General features: G+C 36.8%; 1 protein-coding gene across 1 annotated transcript; it reads left to right on the top strand.

Moving 5' to 3' along the window:
* Nucleotides 1-14,329: 14,329 nt before the first annotated feature.
* BDZ99DRAFT_498138 (uncharacterized protein) lies at nt 14,330-15,894 on the top strand (the record flags this gene model as incomplete). The annotated part of the gene is made up of 3 exons (XM_033723560.1): nt 14,330-14,999; nt 15,124-15,272; nt 15,502-15,894. 3 exons carry the CDS (start codon nt 14,330-14,332, stop codon nt 15,892-15,894), a joined length of 1,212 nt encoding a protein of 403 aa, XP_033576855.1.
* Between the last annotated feature and the right edge of the window lie 407 nt (nt 15,895-16,301).

Raw genomic sequence — 16,301 nt, 5'->3', positions numbered from 1 at the left:
TTCTATACTCTTAACTTCTATATCGGCGTAGTAGTTATTTATAGGGTTGCTATTATACTTTTTATTTCTTATTATAGCAATAGTACGCCCCTTTATCCTCTGTATTAAATAGTACCCTATTACCTACTTATCTGCCTAATAGGTAAAGCAGTTATTATTATAGCACGCGGTTTATAATATAGAATTATAGCGGTCCGTATTTAGCTTTGCTATAACTACTACTATTCGGGTGTTCTTAGAGCACTTATTCGCAAAGTGTCCCTATTCTCCGCATAATAGGCATACACTATTACGCCTTTTTTCTTACCTCTCTTTATTAGTAATTGGTTTACCCTTTTAGTTATTGCGTTGTTTTATAAGATTAATCTCTATACAATCTCCGTAGTTGCGGTTGGTTACTCTTAGCTTTAGTCTAGCTAGTTAGGCGTAAAAACAAAGTCCTCTTTTATCTGCCCGTTCTAGTCGTTGCTTATACTATTAACTATCGATTTATATTGCTATTTCCTTAAGTTTATAAAGTATTAGAGGTTTTTTACCTTATATAATTTTATCCTTAATATCTTCTTTAAGACCTCTATAGTATTATACTTGCAGAGCTTTATCTCCCTATAATAGCTTAGACGCGATTTGTATAAATTCTAAAGTATAGCGGCTGGTTAAGCCCTTCTGCTTTAGAACTGCTATTTTCTATTCCGCTGTCCGTTTTTTATCGGTGTCTCCGAAAGTTATCTAAAGTGCTAACTTAAAGTATCCGTAGTCGCTAAATATAATATTGGTTTCTAGTTTCCGATTATCTGCGTCGGCGTTGCCGAGCCAGTCTATAAGCATTAGGTTAAACTAGTTAAACGCTTTTTTTTTTAAGAAGGTGGCTGCTATATAGACCTTATCCGATTTAAATTTAAGGTTGCTTTAGTTTATGCGCAGGTATAGTTTTATCTGTATTATAAACGCTTGCAAAGCTCCTTTTTCCCTAGTAAACTCTTCGGGCTTATTTATTTTATAGCCTCTGTAGCTAACTACTCTAGTAGTAGTAAGCTCCTTTTAAACGGTCTAGAGATTTCCCTATAGGGCTATAATCTCTTTATTCTTAGTATTACTAGCTTCCTTTAGTATTTATATCCGTGTAAGTAACACCTATATATATATTGCTACCTTAGTTATAGTTAGGGTTAGTCTAGCAGTTATACTACCCGAAGGGGTTAGTAGGGCTATCTTAATTAATCGTCTGTATATAACTCCTTTAATATAGCGGTGTTTAAAGTATAATAGGTTGTCTTTTCTATACCTTTTAAGTATTTTATACTAAGGCAGGGTATAGGTAAGTTATTATCGGGGTGTAATAGTCTTTAAAAGGTAAGGTAATAATAAATTAAGGTTTAAGACAGGGTTATTACTTCTAATAGGTAGTATTAAAGTTTTAAGTTAAATATAAGGTTTCTATTTATATAAAGAAGCATCCCTTTATATAAAAGCTCCGTTCTAAGAAACCTCTTACTTATATAGCTCGCAGCCTTAAGCCCCTTAAGCTACTCCCTTAGCTTATAGCCTTAAGCCCCTTAAGCGCTCGCCTGGCTCGCTTTTTTAAGCTTCTCGAGCTATTATATAACCCTGTTCTTATAATATCCTATTCTTAGATTATTCCTATCTACTAGCAGTCTATAAGGGAATCTAAGATCTCTATATATTCTATATACAACCCTTTTAGTCCTGTAACCTAGTTCTATATAATTAGTTTTATTTACTTACTAGTCTCTATAAGTGCCTCTGCGCTTAGGTTGTTTATATTACGGGTTATAATACTAGGGTATAGCAGTTTATATTTCTATAGGAATAGGTATTTCCTAATAGGTTTAATTTATATTAGCGTATATTTTTAGGGTTGCAGTAGTAGATACTTTATATTATTTATAGCAGTTATCTAGGTTTTAAAGGAACTTTATAAATATATAGTACTTCCTACTATAGGGTTTATAGTAGAGTAGTATTTTCTTTAGTTTATAGTTAACAGCTTTTTTAGAAAGCTCTTTTTCTAAAGCTAGGCGTTGGAATTTAGTAAGGAAAACGCTAAATTCTTTATTATTCTAGCGGAGGCGGAATAGTTTAGTATAGAAGTTGCGGACTTAGTTAGGGTTTCTATATACTTGTTTTAAAAGTTCTAGAATAGCTTTAAAATCGGGTAGTTAATAGTTTCCTTTTATAATATATAGCAGGACTTAGGTATACGGGTTTCTACTTAAATAACTGTTTATATAGGATATTTAGCTTTAGGGGTTAAGGAAGCGGTTTTAGTTAATAGTTATTTTTTTATAGATTTAAAAAAGGAAGCAGCAGAGGTTTTTTCGGTTACCTGTAAACTTATTAGGGTCGGGTTGTTTCTTAGAAAGCCGGGTAGAGGTAGTAGATATATTAGAAGTAGACGGAGGCGTTTATACTATATTAGCTGTATTTCCTTTAGTTAGTACTTACAGCATCGGGGTTTACAGGGCGGTGCGGACGGTAGGTATAGCTATATTAATTGCTTTCTATCTTTTAGCAAGGGCTAAAGCTAGTTTATCCGTAAGCTCCTTTATTTCTTTCTTCTAGTATTTACAGACAGCTTATAATTATACCTTTAGTTAGTCGCTCTATTATTTATATTCCTTAATTTCCAATTCCAGGGCTTATATATAGAGTGCGGCTTAGTAGTTTTTAGTAAGGCTTTTCTAGGCGGTATCGATATATTCGTATATTTGGCGGCAGTACTCGTACTATTTATATACGTGGTTAGTAATATAGGCGGCGAACGCGGATTTGCTATTTAGCAGAACTAGGGGGAAAAGGTAGGATATTAGGTCGGCGGTGCAAGTAGATAGCTAGGTGGGTAAGGAGCTATATAATATTACGGTCTCGGGCGGCAGGATTGCCCTAGCTAGCTCGGGCAGGTAGGTAGAAGTAATAACTAAATTCACTACGTGTTCTATAATACACGGCAGGTAGGCGGGTTAAATAATAAGACGTAGCTTAAGGAGCTATAAGAAGGCAGGGCGGCGGTTAGCAGGTATACTTCTACTAAGGCTCGCATAGGCCCTTATAATAAGGCCTCTCGCCGGGTCCTAATATTACGTGTTACGCTGTGCAGTAAGCTTTACTGTTTAAGCCGTAATATGCTTTTTACTACTTAGGAGTTTAATTTCTAGTGCACACGATTTTTTTTTTATTCCCCCTAATAGCTTTTATACTAGTTCCCTATACCCTAAATATATATAGGTATATAGGCCCCTAAAGGGTGTTAGTAATATAAGTTTAGCCCTAGTTATCGGCACAGCTCTATGCTATATATTACGTATATATAGAAGGTGTATCCGGAAAAAGAAGTATATAATAGGAAGGTAGTACTAATATTATTATACTTTATATATAGAAATATCCTTAATAGACTCTAGGGCCTATAGAACCTTAGTACTGCTGTTTAGATATTCTTATATATAGTAGACTAAAGGGATTTACCGGTATTATATACGTATATAATATATTAGCGCTATAATCTAGCAGTCTGCAACTATATAATCTAGTAGGGCCCTAAAGTAGAGTTTAAGTATAAAGTTTTTATTTAAGCGCTTTCTATTTTTTTTCTTCTATACTCTACTTTTTAGAGGGTTTTCTAAGCTTTTATAACTTTTCTTTACCTTTTCTAAGGCTTTTAGCTTCTATACTTTATTACTAATAGAATAGTAGACTTTAAAAATATCTCTAATATTCTTATTATAAAGGCTAATATAGTGCCTAACTACTTTACTTCTTAGCCTTATTACCTGCGCGACTTCTATATATACTATATCTAGAGCTTTATTAGGAAGATATATAAAGAAATCTTAGCTTTATATAAGTATAAAAGTCTATATAGTAAATATAATAAGTATAGCTCTAGTTATTATAACTATATTTCGGTAAGTAGGGCTATAGCTAGGGAGATAGATAATAGCTAACTATTTTAGGTTCCTCTAGAGTTCTATTATACTGCGCAGTATTTTATTTATATATTAAAGGTATATAAAACTGCTAAAAGGCACTTTAATAAAAAAACCTAAGCTTACTATTTTAAGCAACTGTATAACTATATAAAGAAGTTTAGTTTTTATATAAACGCCTTTAATAAAGCTAAAGGTACTAAAATTAAAGTAGCTAGTAGCGTAAAGTTATTTACCTATACTTAGCAGAAATTACTAGAAGCTTATATAGAGAGGATAAAGGTAGGTGCAATCCTGCTATAAAGCGCGTGTAAGGTATTTACTAACCTTTTACTAGCTAGAAATTAGCTATATAGGTTGTATAGCTCTAATAAATAAGGTTATTAACGCTAATATAGAGCGGCACCTATTTAAGCAGATACTTTCCTATAAAAAGCGCTTTATCTACTATAGCTCTATAGCTAAGTAGTATAGGGATAATAGTATAGAACAGAATAATACCTATAGAAAAAGTTTTAGAATTAATATAAAAATACCTAATTTTATACTATATTAGCTTCTAGATAAAGTATAGTATAATATAAAGCTTTTAGTGCTATTTCTTTATCTACTTAGGTTTATTCCTTAATTCTAGGGGATAACTTTACCTTTTTAGGGCGGGAGTTAAAAGTGCTATTAGTTTAGCAGGCCTTAATATATACTAGTATTTTACCTATATAACGCCTGCTTCTATAGTACCCTTATATTTTTTAAAAACTTTCTAGTAATTAGAGAGTTCTAATTTATATATAAAGGAGTTCTAAGTATTATTATATTCTAGCTATTTAATTAGGTACTAGGTGCCTTAAGCTATAGCTTTATAGTTAATAATAGCCTCTACTTCCTATATATTATCCTAGTCTTCTAACTCTACTTAAAAAGGGTAAAATTCCCCTTTATATACTTTATAAAGCTTAAGAAGTTATATATAGAAAATAGGGTATAGGTGCTATATAAAAGGAGGGAGTTTAAGCTTATAGGCTTAAAAGCCTATAGCCTTAAAAATCTTAAAAAAACCTAGGAACTTATTATTAAGTTTTTTATATAGGCGCTTAGTTTAGATATTTTTAAATAAAAGAAAAATAAGCTGCCCTTCTATAAAGTGCTTTAGTAAGCATGCGCAGTTATAGTACTTCTGTATTACGGCGCACTATATATATAGCAGGCACGTGGCGAGATTGCACGTGATACGGCCTTAGCGCGGCGCTGGGCGTGGCCTCGGGCGCGCGCGGCCTTAGGCGCGGTTGCGGGGCAAGTTAAGTCGCATATATATGTTGAACACCGGCCCGTCGAGTAGTTTACTCGACACTGTACCTTTTTAGTTGGTGTGCACTGCTGCTAAGCCGGTGGTGGAGTGTAATATTCTGCTAAAGCCCCTAGGTATGCTTAAAGTCTTTTATAGCCGTGTTGCGTGCATTTTATATATAAAGGAGATGCGCGTTAGCTCTCTATATTTCTTAGAGAATAGGTTAGAAAATATAGTATTAGTTTCTTTAGGAACGTTACCCTGCTAGTTAAACTTAGGTATACTATTAGGAAAGATTAGTTGTATACTATAGGCCAATTTAATAAAGGTAAACTTAGTAGAGGTATATATCTTTAAATTATATATAAACTCCGCGGTAGAAAGGTATTTAACCTAGTTATCCTGCTAGTAGTTTATAAATATTTTTAGGTAAGCTTTAAGCTCCTAATTTTATTATTTTAACTGCCCGTTAGGTTAAAAATAGAAAGCAGTTCTTAGCTTACGCTTAATCTTAAGATTATAGTATATTTTACTTTAGTATTTACTTATAAAAACTGTTCTATAGTTAGATATAAGGCTAATAGGAACTCTAGAGGTTAAGAATACTTAAAATAATAGCTTTATAAGGGCTACTAAGTTAATAGTCTTATAATAAGGGAGGTATTAAAAGGACTACTAATCGTACACCCCCTAATTCCTAGACGTACACCCCCTTTTCACTCCATGTACACCCCCCCCTCTTGGCGCTTCACCACCTTCTAATTGACTCGGAGAGCCCGGAGCTTCCTCCGGGCATTCACCCTTACGTCTCTCTACACGTGATGCTATACGCGAGGCCGTACGTGATGCTATGCACGAGGCCGTACGTGAGCTCGTATGTGAGGCCATACGTGATGCTATACACGAGGCCGTACGTGAGCTCGTACGTGAGGCCGTATGTAATGCTATACACAAGGCTGTACGTGATGCTATACATAAGGCCGTACGTGAGCTCGTACGTGAGCTCGTACGTGAGGCTATACATAAGCTCGTACGTGAGCTTATATATAAGCTCGTACGTAAGGCTATACAAATTAGCATAATGTAATTGCTTGTATTGTATATAGCCGCATTTGGAGAGAGCATTCGGAATGAATAAGCAAGTTAAGCGAGCGAATCGGAGGCTACGGAGCAGCCCTCCGAGCCAATCAGAAGGTGGTGAAGCGATAGGGGGGGGAGGGGGTGTATATGTAGTGAAAAGGGGGTATACGTCTAGGAATTAGGGGGTGTACGATTAGTAGTCCCCGGTATTAAACTAGCTTTATAAAGCGGTTAACTAGAATAAGTATACTATTATATTTCTTATTATTTAAACCCGCCAACTTTAGGAGATTAGTAATAAAGTCTAAAAAAAAGTATTTTTATAGAGTAGAAAGGATTTTAAAACTCTATAGCTTTTTATACAGAGTATACTAATATATTTTATACTGCTAGTATAGATTATAGTGCTTAATATAGTTATAAACGTCTTTTATAAAACCTATCTATATATACTTACGCCGAATAATATTAAGTATATAGTTAATACTATAGTATTCTACTATAGGGTTATTATAGTTGCGCTTAAAAATCTTATTATAAAAAGGTATATACTATAGTATATAGACCTTTTTATTTCTTTAGAAAAGGTTGTTATTATTAAGGTTATAGTCTAAAACACCGGTAAAGGAATGTCTACTATTTAATTATCTAATAATATTTTTAGAAAAGATGTTTTTTTCCTATATTATATAAATAAAGTTAATAAGTAACTTAAGTAGTTCTTCTATAAATGCTATTTTAGTTAATATAGCTGCAACTACTTAGTACTAAGGAATATAGGTTACTGCGGCCTATATTCTAGTAATCTTGCTAGTACAGCGTATAGTAAGAATTATATAGATATTAAAAGGTTTATTTTCCTATACTAAGGGTAATTCCCTAGAGTCTAATATAATTAGGTAATAACAGGAGAAGTATATATAGTTAAGTTAAGCCTATAGCTTTTTAGCGCTATAGTAGTAAGTATTACCTATAGGCTTTATACCTGCGTTTTATAAGGTAGGGGTAATAGCCCCTAATAAACTACCCTTAAGGTTTATTACTTTTAACTTTTATTAAAAAGTAGGTAGTATAGTATTAAGGCCTATATACTTACTATTCTTTTTAAAGCTATAGGCGTAGTCCGGTTAGTAGGAAAGCCTATTTATAGGATTTAAAACGCCCAGCTTATACTTAATATTAAAATTAAACCGAAAAAGTTGCTTTATATAGCAGGCCTACTTTAGTAATAGTACTTTAGTGCTTATAAAGTACTTTAAGTTATTATAGTTGCTAAGTATATAAATTGTATATAAAGCGCCTTTAAAGTAGTACTGCTAGTGCTTAAAGCACTCTATAATAGTATATAGCTTTTTATTAAAGGTATTTTACTAAGTCTTTGTTATAGTATCGACCGCGACACCCTACCTACCGAAATTCTGCCGCAGATTGCTACAACTCCAGCAATCTGCACCGGCCTACTACCGTTGGCCGGCCTCCTGCTCTGCCTGCCCTGCTCCGCTCCCGTCTCGCTTCCGCTTCCTATCCTGTCCCGCTCCAGCCACCTACTGGCTGCCCCCTTTTCCTATTACCTGATCTGGTAAGGACCTCGCGTACACGCGTGCCACGCGCCGAAGCGGTATGGAGGCCGTACGCCACGCGCTCGGCCACGCCCTTATATCCGGTGGCCTGTCTCCCGTTTTCCTGTTCCTTATATAACGTTTTAATTCTCCACGTAGCATTATATATAGCACCTAATCAACGCTCCTCTTTAAGCCCTTAACCTCTTGCGTATAGCACTATTATAATATTATATTATATCTACTTTTACTACTATAGATACCTCTACTAACCCGACTATAATACTTCTAAAGCTTGTTAGCTCTATAAAGGAACAGCAGGCTGCCGTAATAAAAGTCCTGTCCGCCTAGAAATAGGAAATTGCTGCTCTGCAGGAGGAAGTAGCTGTAATTCGGTCTAAATCTACCCCTACTCTACTACTAGCGCCCGACTAATAATTCGCAGGGCCTTCTGTTTATAAATTAAATAATAGCTTAATACCTGCTAATAATATAAACTACTCCTTCCTAACAGCCGCCGCCCTGCCGACTCTAAAGACCGAACGTCTAATTAACCCTCTAATATTTAAGGGGAGTTAAAAGGAACTCCTAATCTTCGTCCGATAACTACAGTATAAACTAGAAGGAAATGCTAATTAATACCTAACTAAATATGCTCGCCTGCTATATACTTACTCTCGATTAGAATCTAACCTATTAACGCTTATTAACCCCTTAATAGACTAAGATATCTGCACTATTAATTAACTTATCTAATTCCTGCAGGCTATATACAGCAATCTAAACTAGAAACTTATATCCTTAAATTAACTCTATATACTAAAGTAAGGAAGGCGTGCCTTTATATTGCACTTTGCTAAATTCCGACAACTTGCCGCTAATATAGATCTAAACGAAGCTAGCCTAATAACTTAGCTCCGACACTCCCTCTCTAATAAACTCTGCCGTGCAATAGTTAGTACTACTACCCCGGATAATCTGAATAATTATACCAACTTAATTGCAAAGTATAATAATAATCTATAATTCCTGCCCGGCCAATCCTTTTAATATTCCCCTCTATTATAAAAGAACCTAGATATAATAGAAATTAATATATTTAAATATACTCTAGCCGGCTTAGCCGAACAAGATAAATATTATTAAAAGGGCCTCTGCTTTAAATGCGGAAAGCATAGCTATATCTCCTGCAATTGCTCTATCCTTTTACCCTAAGTCTAATTATTTAGTATAGATAAGCTTTTAAGCCCCTAACTGCGCATATACACGTAATTAACTAATTCCACCTAATTTTTATCTACCCGCTGTTCCTCTATATCTACTGCTTTATTTTCTAGCTCTAATTAATCTAGAGGTAGCCGCTTGTCCTGTATAAAGAAGTTATTAAAAGCCCCGTCCCGGGGCTAAGTCGCCCCCCGGGACTATTCTAACCCTAGATTTCTATAAACCTATTTAAAGAACCTAAACCTAACTTCTAGAAATAATAGATTTTTATCCCTATTTCTATATAATAAGGCCCTACCTATATAAATACTATAGCTCTAATTAATAGTAGAGCTACAGGCATAGGTTATATTTATAGGAATCTGGCGCGCGTATAGAACCTCTGCCTTAACCTGCTCCCTTATATTTTACGCCTAACTAGATTTAATAGAAAAACGCTTAAAGAAGGATAGATTACGCACTCTACGCAAGTAACCCTCCGCTATCTAAACTATATAGAATAGATCTGTCTCTATATACTAGAACTTAGCAAATATAAGCTGCTACTAAAATAGCCCTGGCTGTATAAGCACTGTATTGGATTTAACTATAATAACTAATAACTATTGTTTTAATTATCCTAATACTAGGCGCAATACCTGCGCAACTTCTAAACCTCTGCAATAAGAACTTATATAGAACAGCTTCCTAAAGCACCCCTTATTAAGCAGTACCTAACACCCTTAATATAACACTCTTACTTGCAGCAATTAAGCCTGTTTATACAACACCGATATAATTACTAGCTTCCTAAAATAGTATACTAGATAAATATACCCGACCCTAAACCTAAGCTAGAAACTAAACCTAAAACTAAATCTAATTCTAAATTTAAACCTAATACCCGGATAGATATCTATATACTAAACGCGGTGTCTATAACCTAATTAGCCTAATAACCTAATTATAAAATCTTTGCTATTACTATTGCCGATATTAATAAGGCCTTAGCTCTAAAAACCCGAACCGACCCAGCTATAAAAGTCCTAGTATAATATTACTATTTACTAAAAACCTTCTCCTAATAGGAAGCTAATAAGTTACCTAAACACTAAACGTATAATTATAAAATTATGCTTAAAAACAGCAAACTACACGGATTTAGCCTGTTGTATAGAATATTATAAAATAAATTAAAAGTGCTAAGGAAGTACCTTAATAATAACCTCGCGAAAGGATTTATCTGTGCCAGTTTATTACCTATCGCCTCTCCGGTTATCTTTATTAAAAAGCCCGGAGGAGGCCTATAATTCTATGTTAACTACCGCGCGCTAAATACTGTAACTATTAAGAACTAATACCTAATTCCCTTAATTTAGAAGACCCTAGCATAATTAAGTAAGGCGAAATACTATATAAAGCTTAATATTGTCTCCGCATTTAATTGCTTATAAATCGCGAAAGGAGATAAATAGCTAACTACTTTCCGAACGCAATACGGCCTGTTTAAATACCTGGTAATGCTATTTAGATTAGCTAACGCTCCTAGTATATTCTAATACTATATAAATAATATGCTCCGCCTGTACCTAGATATATTCTATACCGCATATATTAATAATATTCTAATATACAGCAAAAACTTCGAAGACCACTAGTATTATATAAAGCTAGTCCTAGAAGTAATAGAAACCACCGGCCTATAACTAAATATTAATAAGTGCAAATTCTATTAGGATAAGGTTACCTACCTAGGGTATATAATATTAACCGGCGGAATTAGTATAGACCCGAATAAAATTAAGGATATCTATAACTAGGAAGTCCTCTATAATATTAAGAACGTATAAGCCTTTATTAGATTTGCAAACTTCTACTAATAATTTATTAATAATTTCTCTAGCCTGGCCGCTCCCCTAATTGCACTTATAAAAAAGGATATTCTGTTCCGGTTTAATAAGCCCTACCGTGCGGTATTTAAACAACTTAAGACAGCGTTCACCACCGCCCTAATCCTCCGTTATTTCGACCCTAAACTGCTAATTATTATTAAGGCCGATTTGTCTAACTATATAAACGCTGGAGTGCTCTTGTAAATAGATAAATAAGGAATACTTTAACTTGTAGCCTACTTTTTAAAATAATTAAGTTTTGCTAAATATAACTATAAAATCTATAATAAGGAACTCCTAGCAATTATCTAATGCTTTAAACAGTGGCGGCCTAAACTAGAAGGCGCAGTATTCCTAATTTAGGTTTTTAGTAACTATAAAAACCTGCAGTACTTTATAACTATAAAGCAGTTAAGCTACTAACAGGCTTATTAGTCTAAATACCTGTCCTAATTTAACTTCTTAATTACCTACCGACCTGGCAAGTATAGTAAGAAGCCTGACGCCTTAACGCGTTGTACGCAAAATGCGCCTGTATAAGAAGAAGCTTAAGCAGCCTAAAATTAAATACTGCTCTGTTCCGACCTGTTCACGCAGTTAAATCTAACAGAAACCGACTGAATAATTTAGGAGATTATTAAGGATAAATACCTAAATAATAAGTTTATCCAGGAAGTCCTAGAAATATTATGCTCCGGAGTACACCGCTCTAAGAAAATCACCCTAAGTAAATATAAAGAGTAAAATAGCAAGCTCTACTTCCGCAACTAAATAGCAATTCCTAATAATAATAAACTAAAGATTAAACTGCTTCGTCACGTATATAATTCCCCTGTTAGCGGCCACCCTAGATATAGAAAAACTCTAGAAATCCTCTAAAGAAAATACTACTAGCTGTATATATTTAAAATAATCCGCCGATTTATAGCATGCTATTACACCTGTTGCTGTATAAAGGCTTTAAAAAAGAAGTATAATAGCTTCCTAAAACCCCTGCCTATCCTGCAGTGTTACTGGTAAAATATTTCTATTAACTTTATTATTAAACTACCTAAATCCGAAGGCTGCACTAATATTATAGTTATAGTAGACCGCCTAAGCAAGTACTAATATATAATTCCCTATAGAATAATTACAGCTAAGGCTATAGCCAACCTATTCTACTAATATATTTAGGTATATTACGGATTGCCTAATATATACATATCCGATTAAGGATTATAGTTTATTTCCGTATTTTAGAATAAACTTTATAAGCAACTACGTATTAAAGCCTAATTATTATCGGCCTTCTACCCGGAAACTAATAGCTAAATAGAAAAGGCTAATTTAATGCTGGAATAAGTCCTCCGCGCCTATATAAACTATAAGTAAGATAACTAGGTTACCTGGCTGCTGTCTGCTTAGTTTAAGGCAAATAATATCTAATCTAAATTAATAATAGTAACACTGTTTATTGCTATCTTAGGACAATACCTAAAAATAGGCTTTAAACCGCTATTAGGAACTCCGCACCCTGCTTATTAAGTACTGCAAGCACTTAAGGCTAATTAGATAGTTAATAAAATATTGGACATCGAGCAGTTTATCCGCAAAGAGATAACTTAGGCCTAAGCAATATAAGAAGAATACGCCAACTAAAAATATATAGGCGCACCGGCCTATAAAGTAGGTAATAAAGTCTGGTTAGATATATAGAATATCTATATAAATTAACCCTTTAAAAAGCTTAATTAGAAGAACCTAGGGAAGTTCCCAATTATATAGATTATCTCTCCGTACGCCTATTAACTAGGCCTACCTAAATTTATAAAGATATATCCTGTCTTCTATATTTTATTACTCCGTCCTGCCGCTCTGCAAGCTAACTACCTGCCTAGCTAGAAGTTGCCCCTACCTAAACCTATTTAAGTTAAAGGAGAGACTGAATAGTATATTAACTGTATTAAAGGCATGCGCCTGAACCGGCGCCGAAAGTAATATAAGTACTTAGTCCGATGGACTGGATACAACAACCTGTCCTGGCAACCTGTTGACGACCTAAAGGACACTACTGCTGCGGCTGATTATCATCGCCGCCACCCCGAAGCTCACAATCCTGCGTCCAATGAGCCCCGTCCTGCTGGACCCTGAAACCTTAATCAAGATTCAATTCACAGCCCTACTCCTAACAAATAGCCGTACACATCACGAACAGCGCCTCCTACTTGCCAAGAGACTTGGGTTTAGGAGGGGGGTACTGTCACGGTATCGACCGCGACACCCTACCTACCGAAATTCTGCCGCAGATTGCTACAACTCCAGCAATCTGCACCGGTCTACTACCGTTGGCCGGCCTCCTGCCCTGCCTGCCCTGCTCCGCTCCCGTCTCGCTTCCGCTTCCTATCCTGTCCCGCTCCAGCCACCTACCGGCTGCCCCCTTTTCCTATCACCTGATCTGGTAAGGACCTCGCGTACACGCGTGCCACGCGCCGAAACGGCATAGAGGCCGTACGCCACGCGCTCGGCCACGCCCTTATATCCGGTGGCCCGTCTCCCGTCTTCCTGTTCCTTACACAACGTCTTGATTCTCCACGTAGCATTGTACATAGCACCTAATCAACGCTCCTCTTTGAGCCCTCGACCTCTTGCGTGTAGCGCTATCGTGACAGTCTTTATATTATTAAACTTCTAGCTATAGTACGCAATTAGGTGCTGGTAATTTTAATCCTGTTTACCTGTTATATTTTAAACTAGTTAAAGAAGTATACCTAAATAGGTAAAATTAGATATATCTATAATAAGTATAAGCAGCAATTGTAGGTTATAGTGCTGGAGCACTAGTGCCTGCATAAATACTATATATAGCGTGCGAAATATATATACTATATTATCGGGCCAGTTCTATAGTTTATACTACTTTATAAAACCTTTTTTTAACTTCTTCCTTTTTAGGTTTAGAGTTATTCCTTCCCCCCCTTAAAGGGGCTAAGAGGCCTGTAATATATATATATATTTAGCTTATTTGCTAGCTATAAGAAATTCTAAAGTATTAATAGAAGTTTATAAAGCCTAGGAACACCTAGATATTATAGTAGTTCTCTAGCTTAGGCTATTTTTTAATTACTTTAATATAGACCGGGTTTATAATAACGCCCTCTAGGGTAATAATAAACCCTAGGAACTTAATATATTTAGTGTGGAAAGCGCATTTAGATAAGAGGAAGTTGAAAAGGAACTCTATGATATCGTGCATAGGCGTGGCTTGGAGACCGTATGGAGTGCAGCTGGCAATGATAAGCGACTCTATCAGCCAACCGGAACGTCCCCCGCCAGTTGGAAGAACATGCAGCCACATCCAATGAAGTTGGATTTAGTTTGGGAATGTTCCCAGCTAAACACGATCTAATTGGCTGGCGTCGTGCCAGACCATATCCCGCCTGCAAAGATCTCCTTTGGTGTCAACCCTCCTCTTCCATTCTCACCATCCTCTTTCAAATGGACAGCCTTTCCGCAGTCATCGAAGCCCTGTGCAATGCCTCTGACGATGATATTCAGCGTTGCCTCATCGCAATTCAACAAGACAAACTCAATCGAGCGATCGAAAGGCTGAAGCCCACGCCACCTACGCCAGACGCGACTCCTGGTTCCAGATTAGCTCTCGCGTTACAGAACATTCTCCCTACTCTCCAGACGCTCTTCTCTCGGGGCGTTCAGGATGCGGTGGGGGTACCCCGGTGGGAAACGGAGGACTATCATATCCTCGACATCCGTGCTGTTCGGAACTATGCTCGCAGGAAAACACCTCAAGCCTACTTTCGGGCATACCTTGCGGAATGGCATTTTGGTGAATGTTTCAACGACTACAATCCGTCCCAACTTGCAGACATGCTCCAAAACAAAACCTTTTCGAAGTATGGCAAGCGCAAGATGTCATATACCGCATTCCTAAAAGGCAAAGAATATACCGCGGAGTCGATTGAGGTAGCGCGCAAAGCTATTCCCAACGGGCTCAAATATCTTGGCATAGAGCAGTTTCATCCATCTCTCGCGGGTATCTTATGTATCTTATGTATCTTGGTGTTCGTATACCATTCATTTAAGACACTAGAATTTTAGGAACTTTTGGATACTCTCCTCTTAGATAGACTTTCTGCGGTAAAAACATTTGCAAACAGCATTGCCGACTACCTTTCTATCGCCCGAGATCAATACGAAAGCCAGAAACACCACGTTCCGCCTTTATCGGCCATTAATGCTAGACCAGCTGCTCTGCCGCATTCACGAACACCTTTATGCGCCAGGCCTTAGCAGGAGAACCTTCAAGGTGAAGTGCCCGTCTATGTAGATGGCGCACCACTAACATTGCTCGTATTCCAGAATGCACCATACGCCCACACAAGCGCCGGAGAGTTAGGAGCGCTACCGCATCCCACTCGACTCTTATACAAGGAGGAATTGATCCACAGTAAAATATATAAGTTGACGGCACACAATTAATCTATATGCCAAGTTAAACAGCACGTATAACAGATAAGAGACCTCTTTTGCTTTAGACTTCCGAAGGTCACCGTTGGAGCACCTTAGACCAACAGGGACAATGCGACGTCACCGCACCCGCCAATAGACCGGGCAACTTTACTACATTTAGAGATACATGCTTTAGAGATACGGCCTCGCTGTTGACAGGCAAGGAACCGGCCAACTTCACTGCATTTGGAGATACAGCCTTTGGAGATACGGCCTCGCTGTTGTCAGGCAAGGAACCTGCCAATTTCACCGCATTTGGAGATACAGCCTTTGGAGATACAGCCTCGCTGTTATCAGGCAAGAAACCCGCCAATTTCACCGCATTTGGAGAAACAGCTTCGCTTACAGTGTTTGGGCAGAACCAGCCACCTTGGTTTTCTAAAGACATGCCAGGCGCTTTCTTACTATCCAACGGGTAGAGATAGGGCAATAGGACAATAGGACATATATTCTTGGCTAGTGTATAAAAAAGAACTCAATATTATTGCTAATGAATGCTATCTTCCCAGGCGCGAAATAGAACGCCTTTCCCGGAGTGAAGCTTAACGACTTTTTAGGCTCTGGAGTGATACCAATGTATGGAGATGGAGATTCTCCTAACATCCGGACAGGGACGAGGAGCTGCTCACGGTCGTTGGTCAACCACCCCCTTCCTTGCTGAGGTCTTGCTAGACCCCAATATTTCGGTATCTAGTTGCTAATTAGGAACGTATCCTAAATTTAATATACTGTTTCCTTACCTCATCCTTAGATCGAGTAGTATTGAAAAGTGTGACCACCTTTGCCCAGAGTTCCCCCGACCTGTGTGCCTAGCTTCGGGCTCGTA

This window comes from Mytilinidion resinicola (assembly GCF_010093595.1).
Source record: "Mytilinidion resinicola strain CBS 304.34 unplaced genomic scaffold BDZ99scaffold_9, whole genome shotgun sequence".
In the NCBI taxonomy this organism is placed as follows: Eukaryota; Fungi; Ascomycota; class Dothideomycetes; order Mytilinidiales; family Mytilinidiaceae; genus Mytilinidion; species Mytilinidion resinicola.
This window is presented reverse-complemented; position numbering and strand designations above follow the sequence as displayed.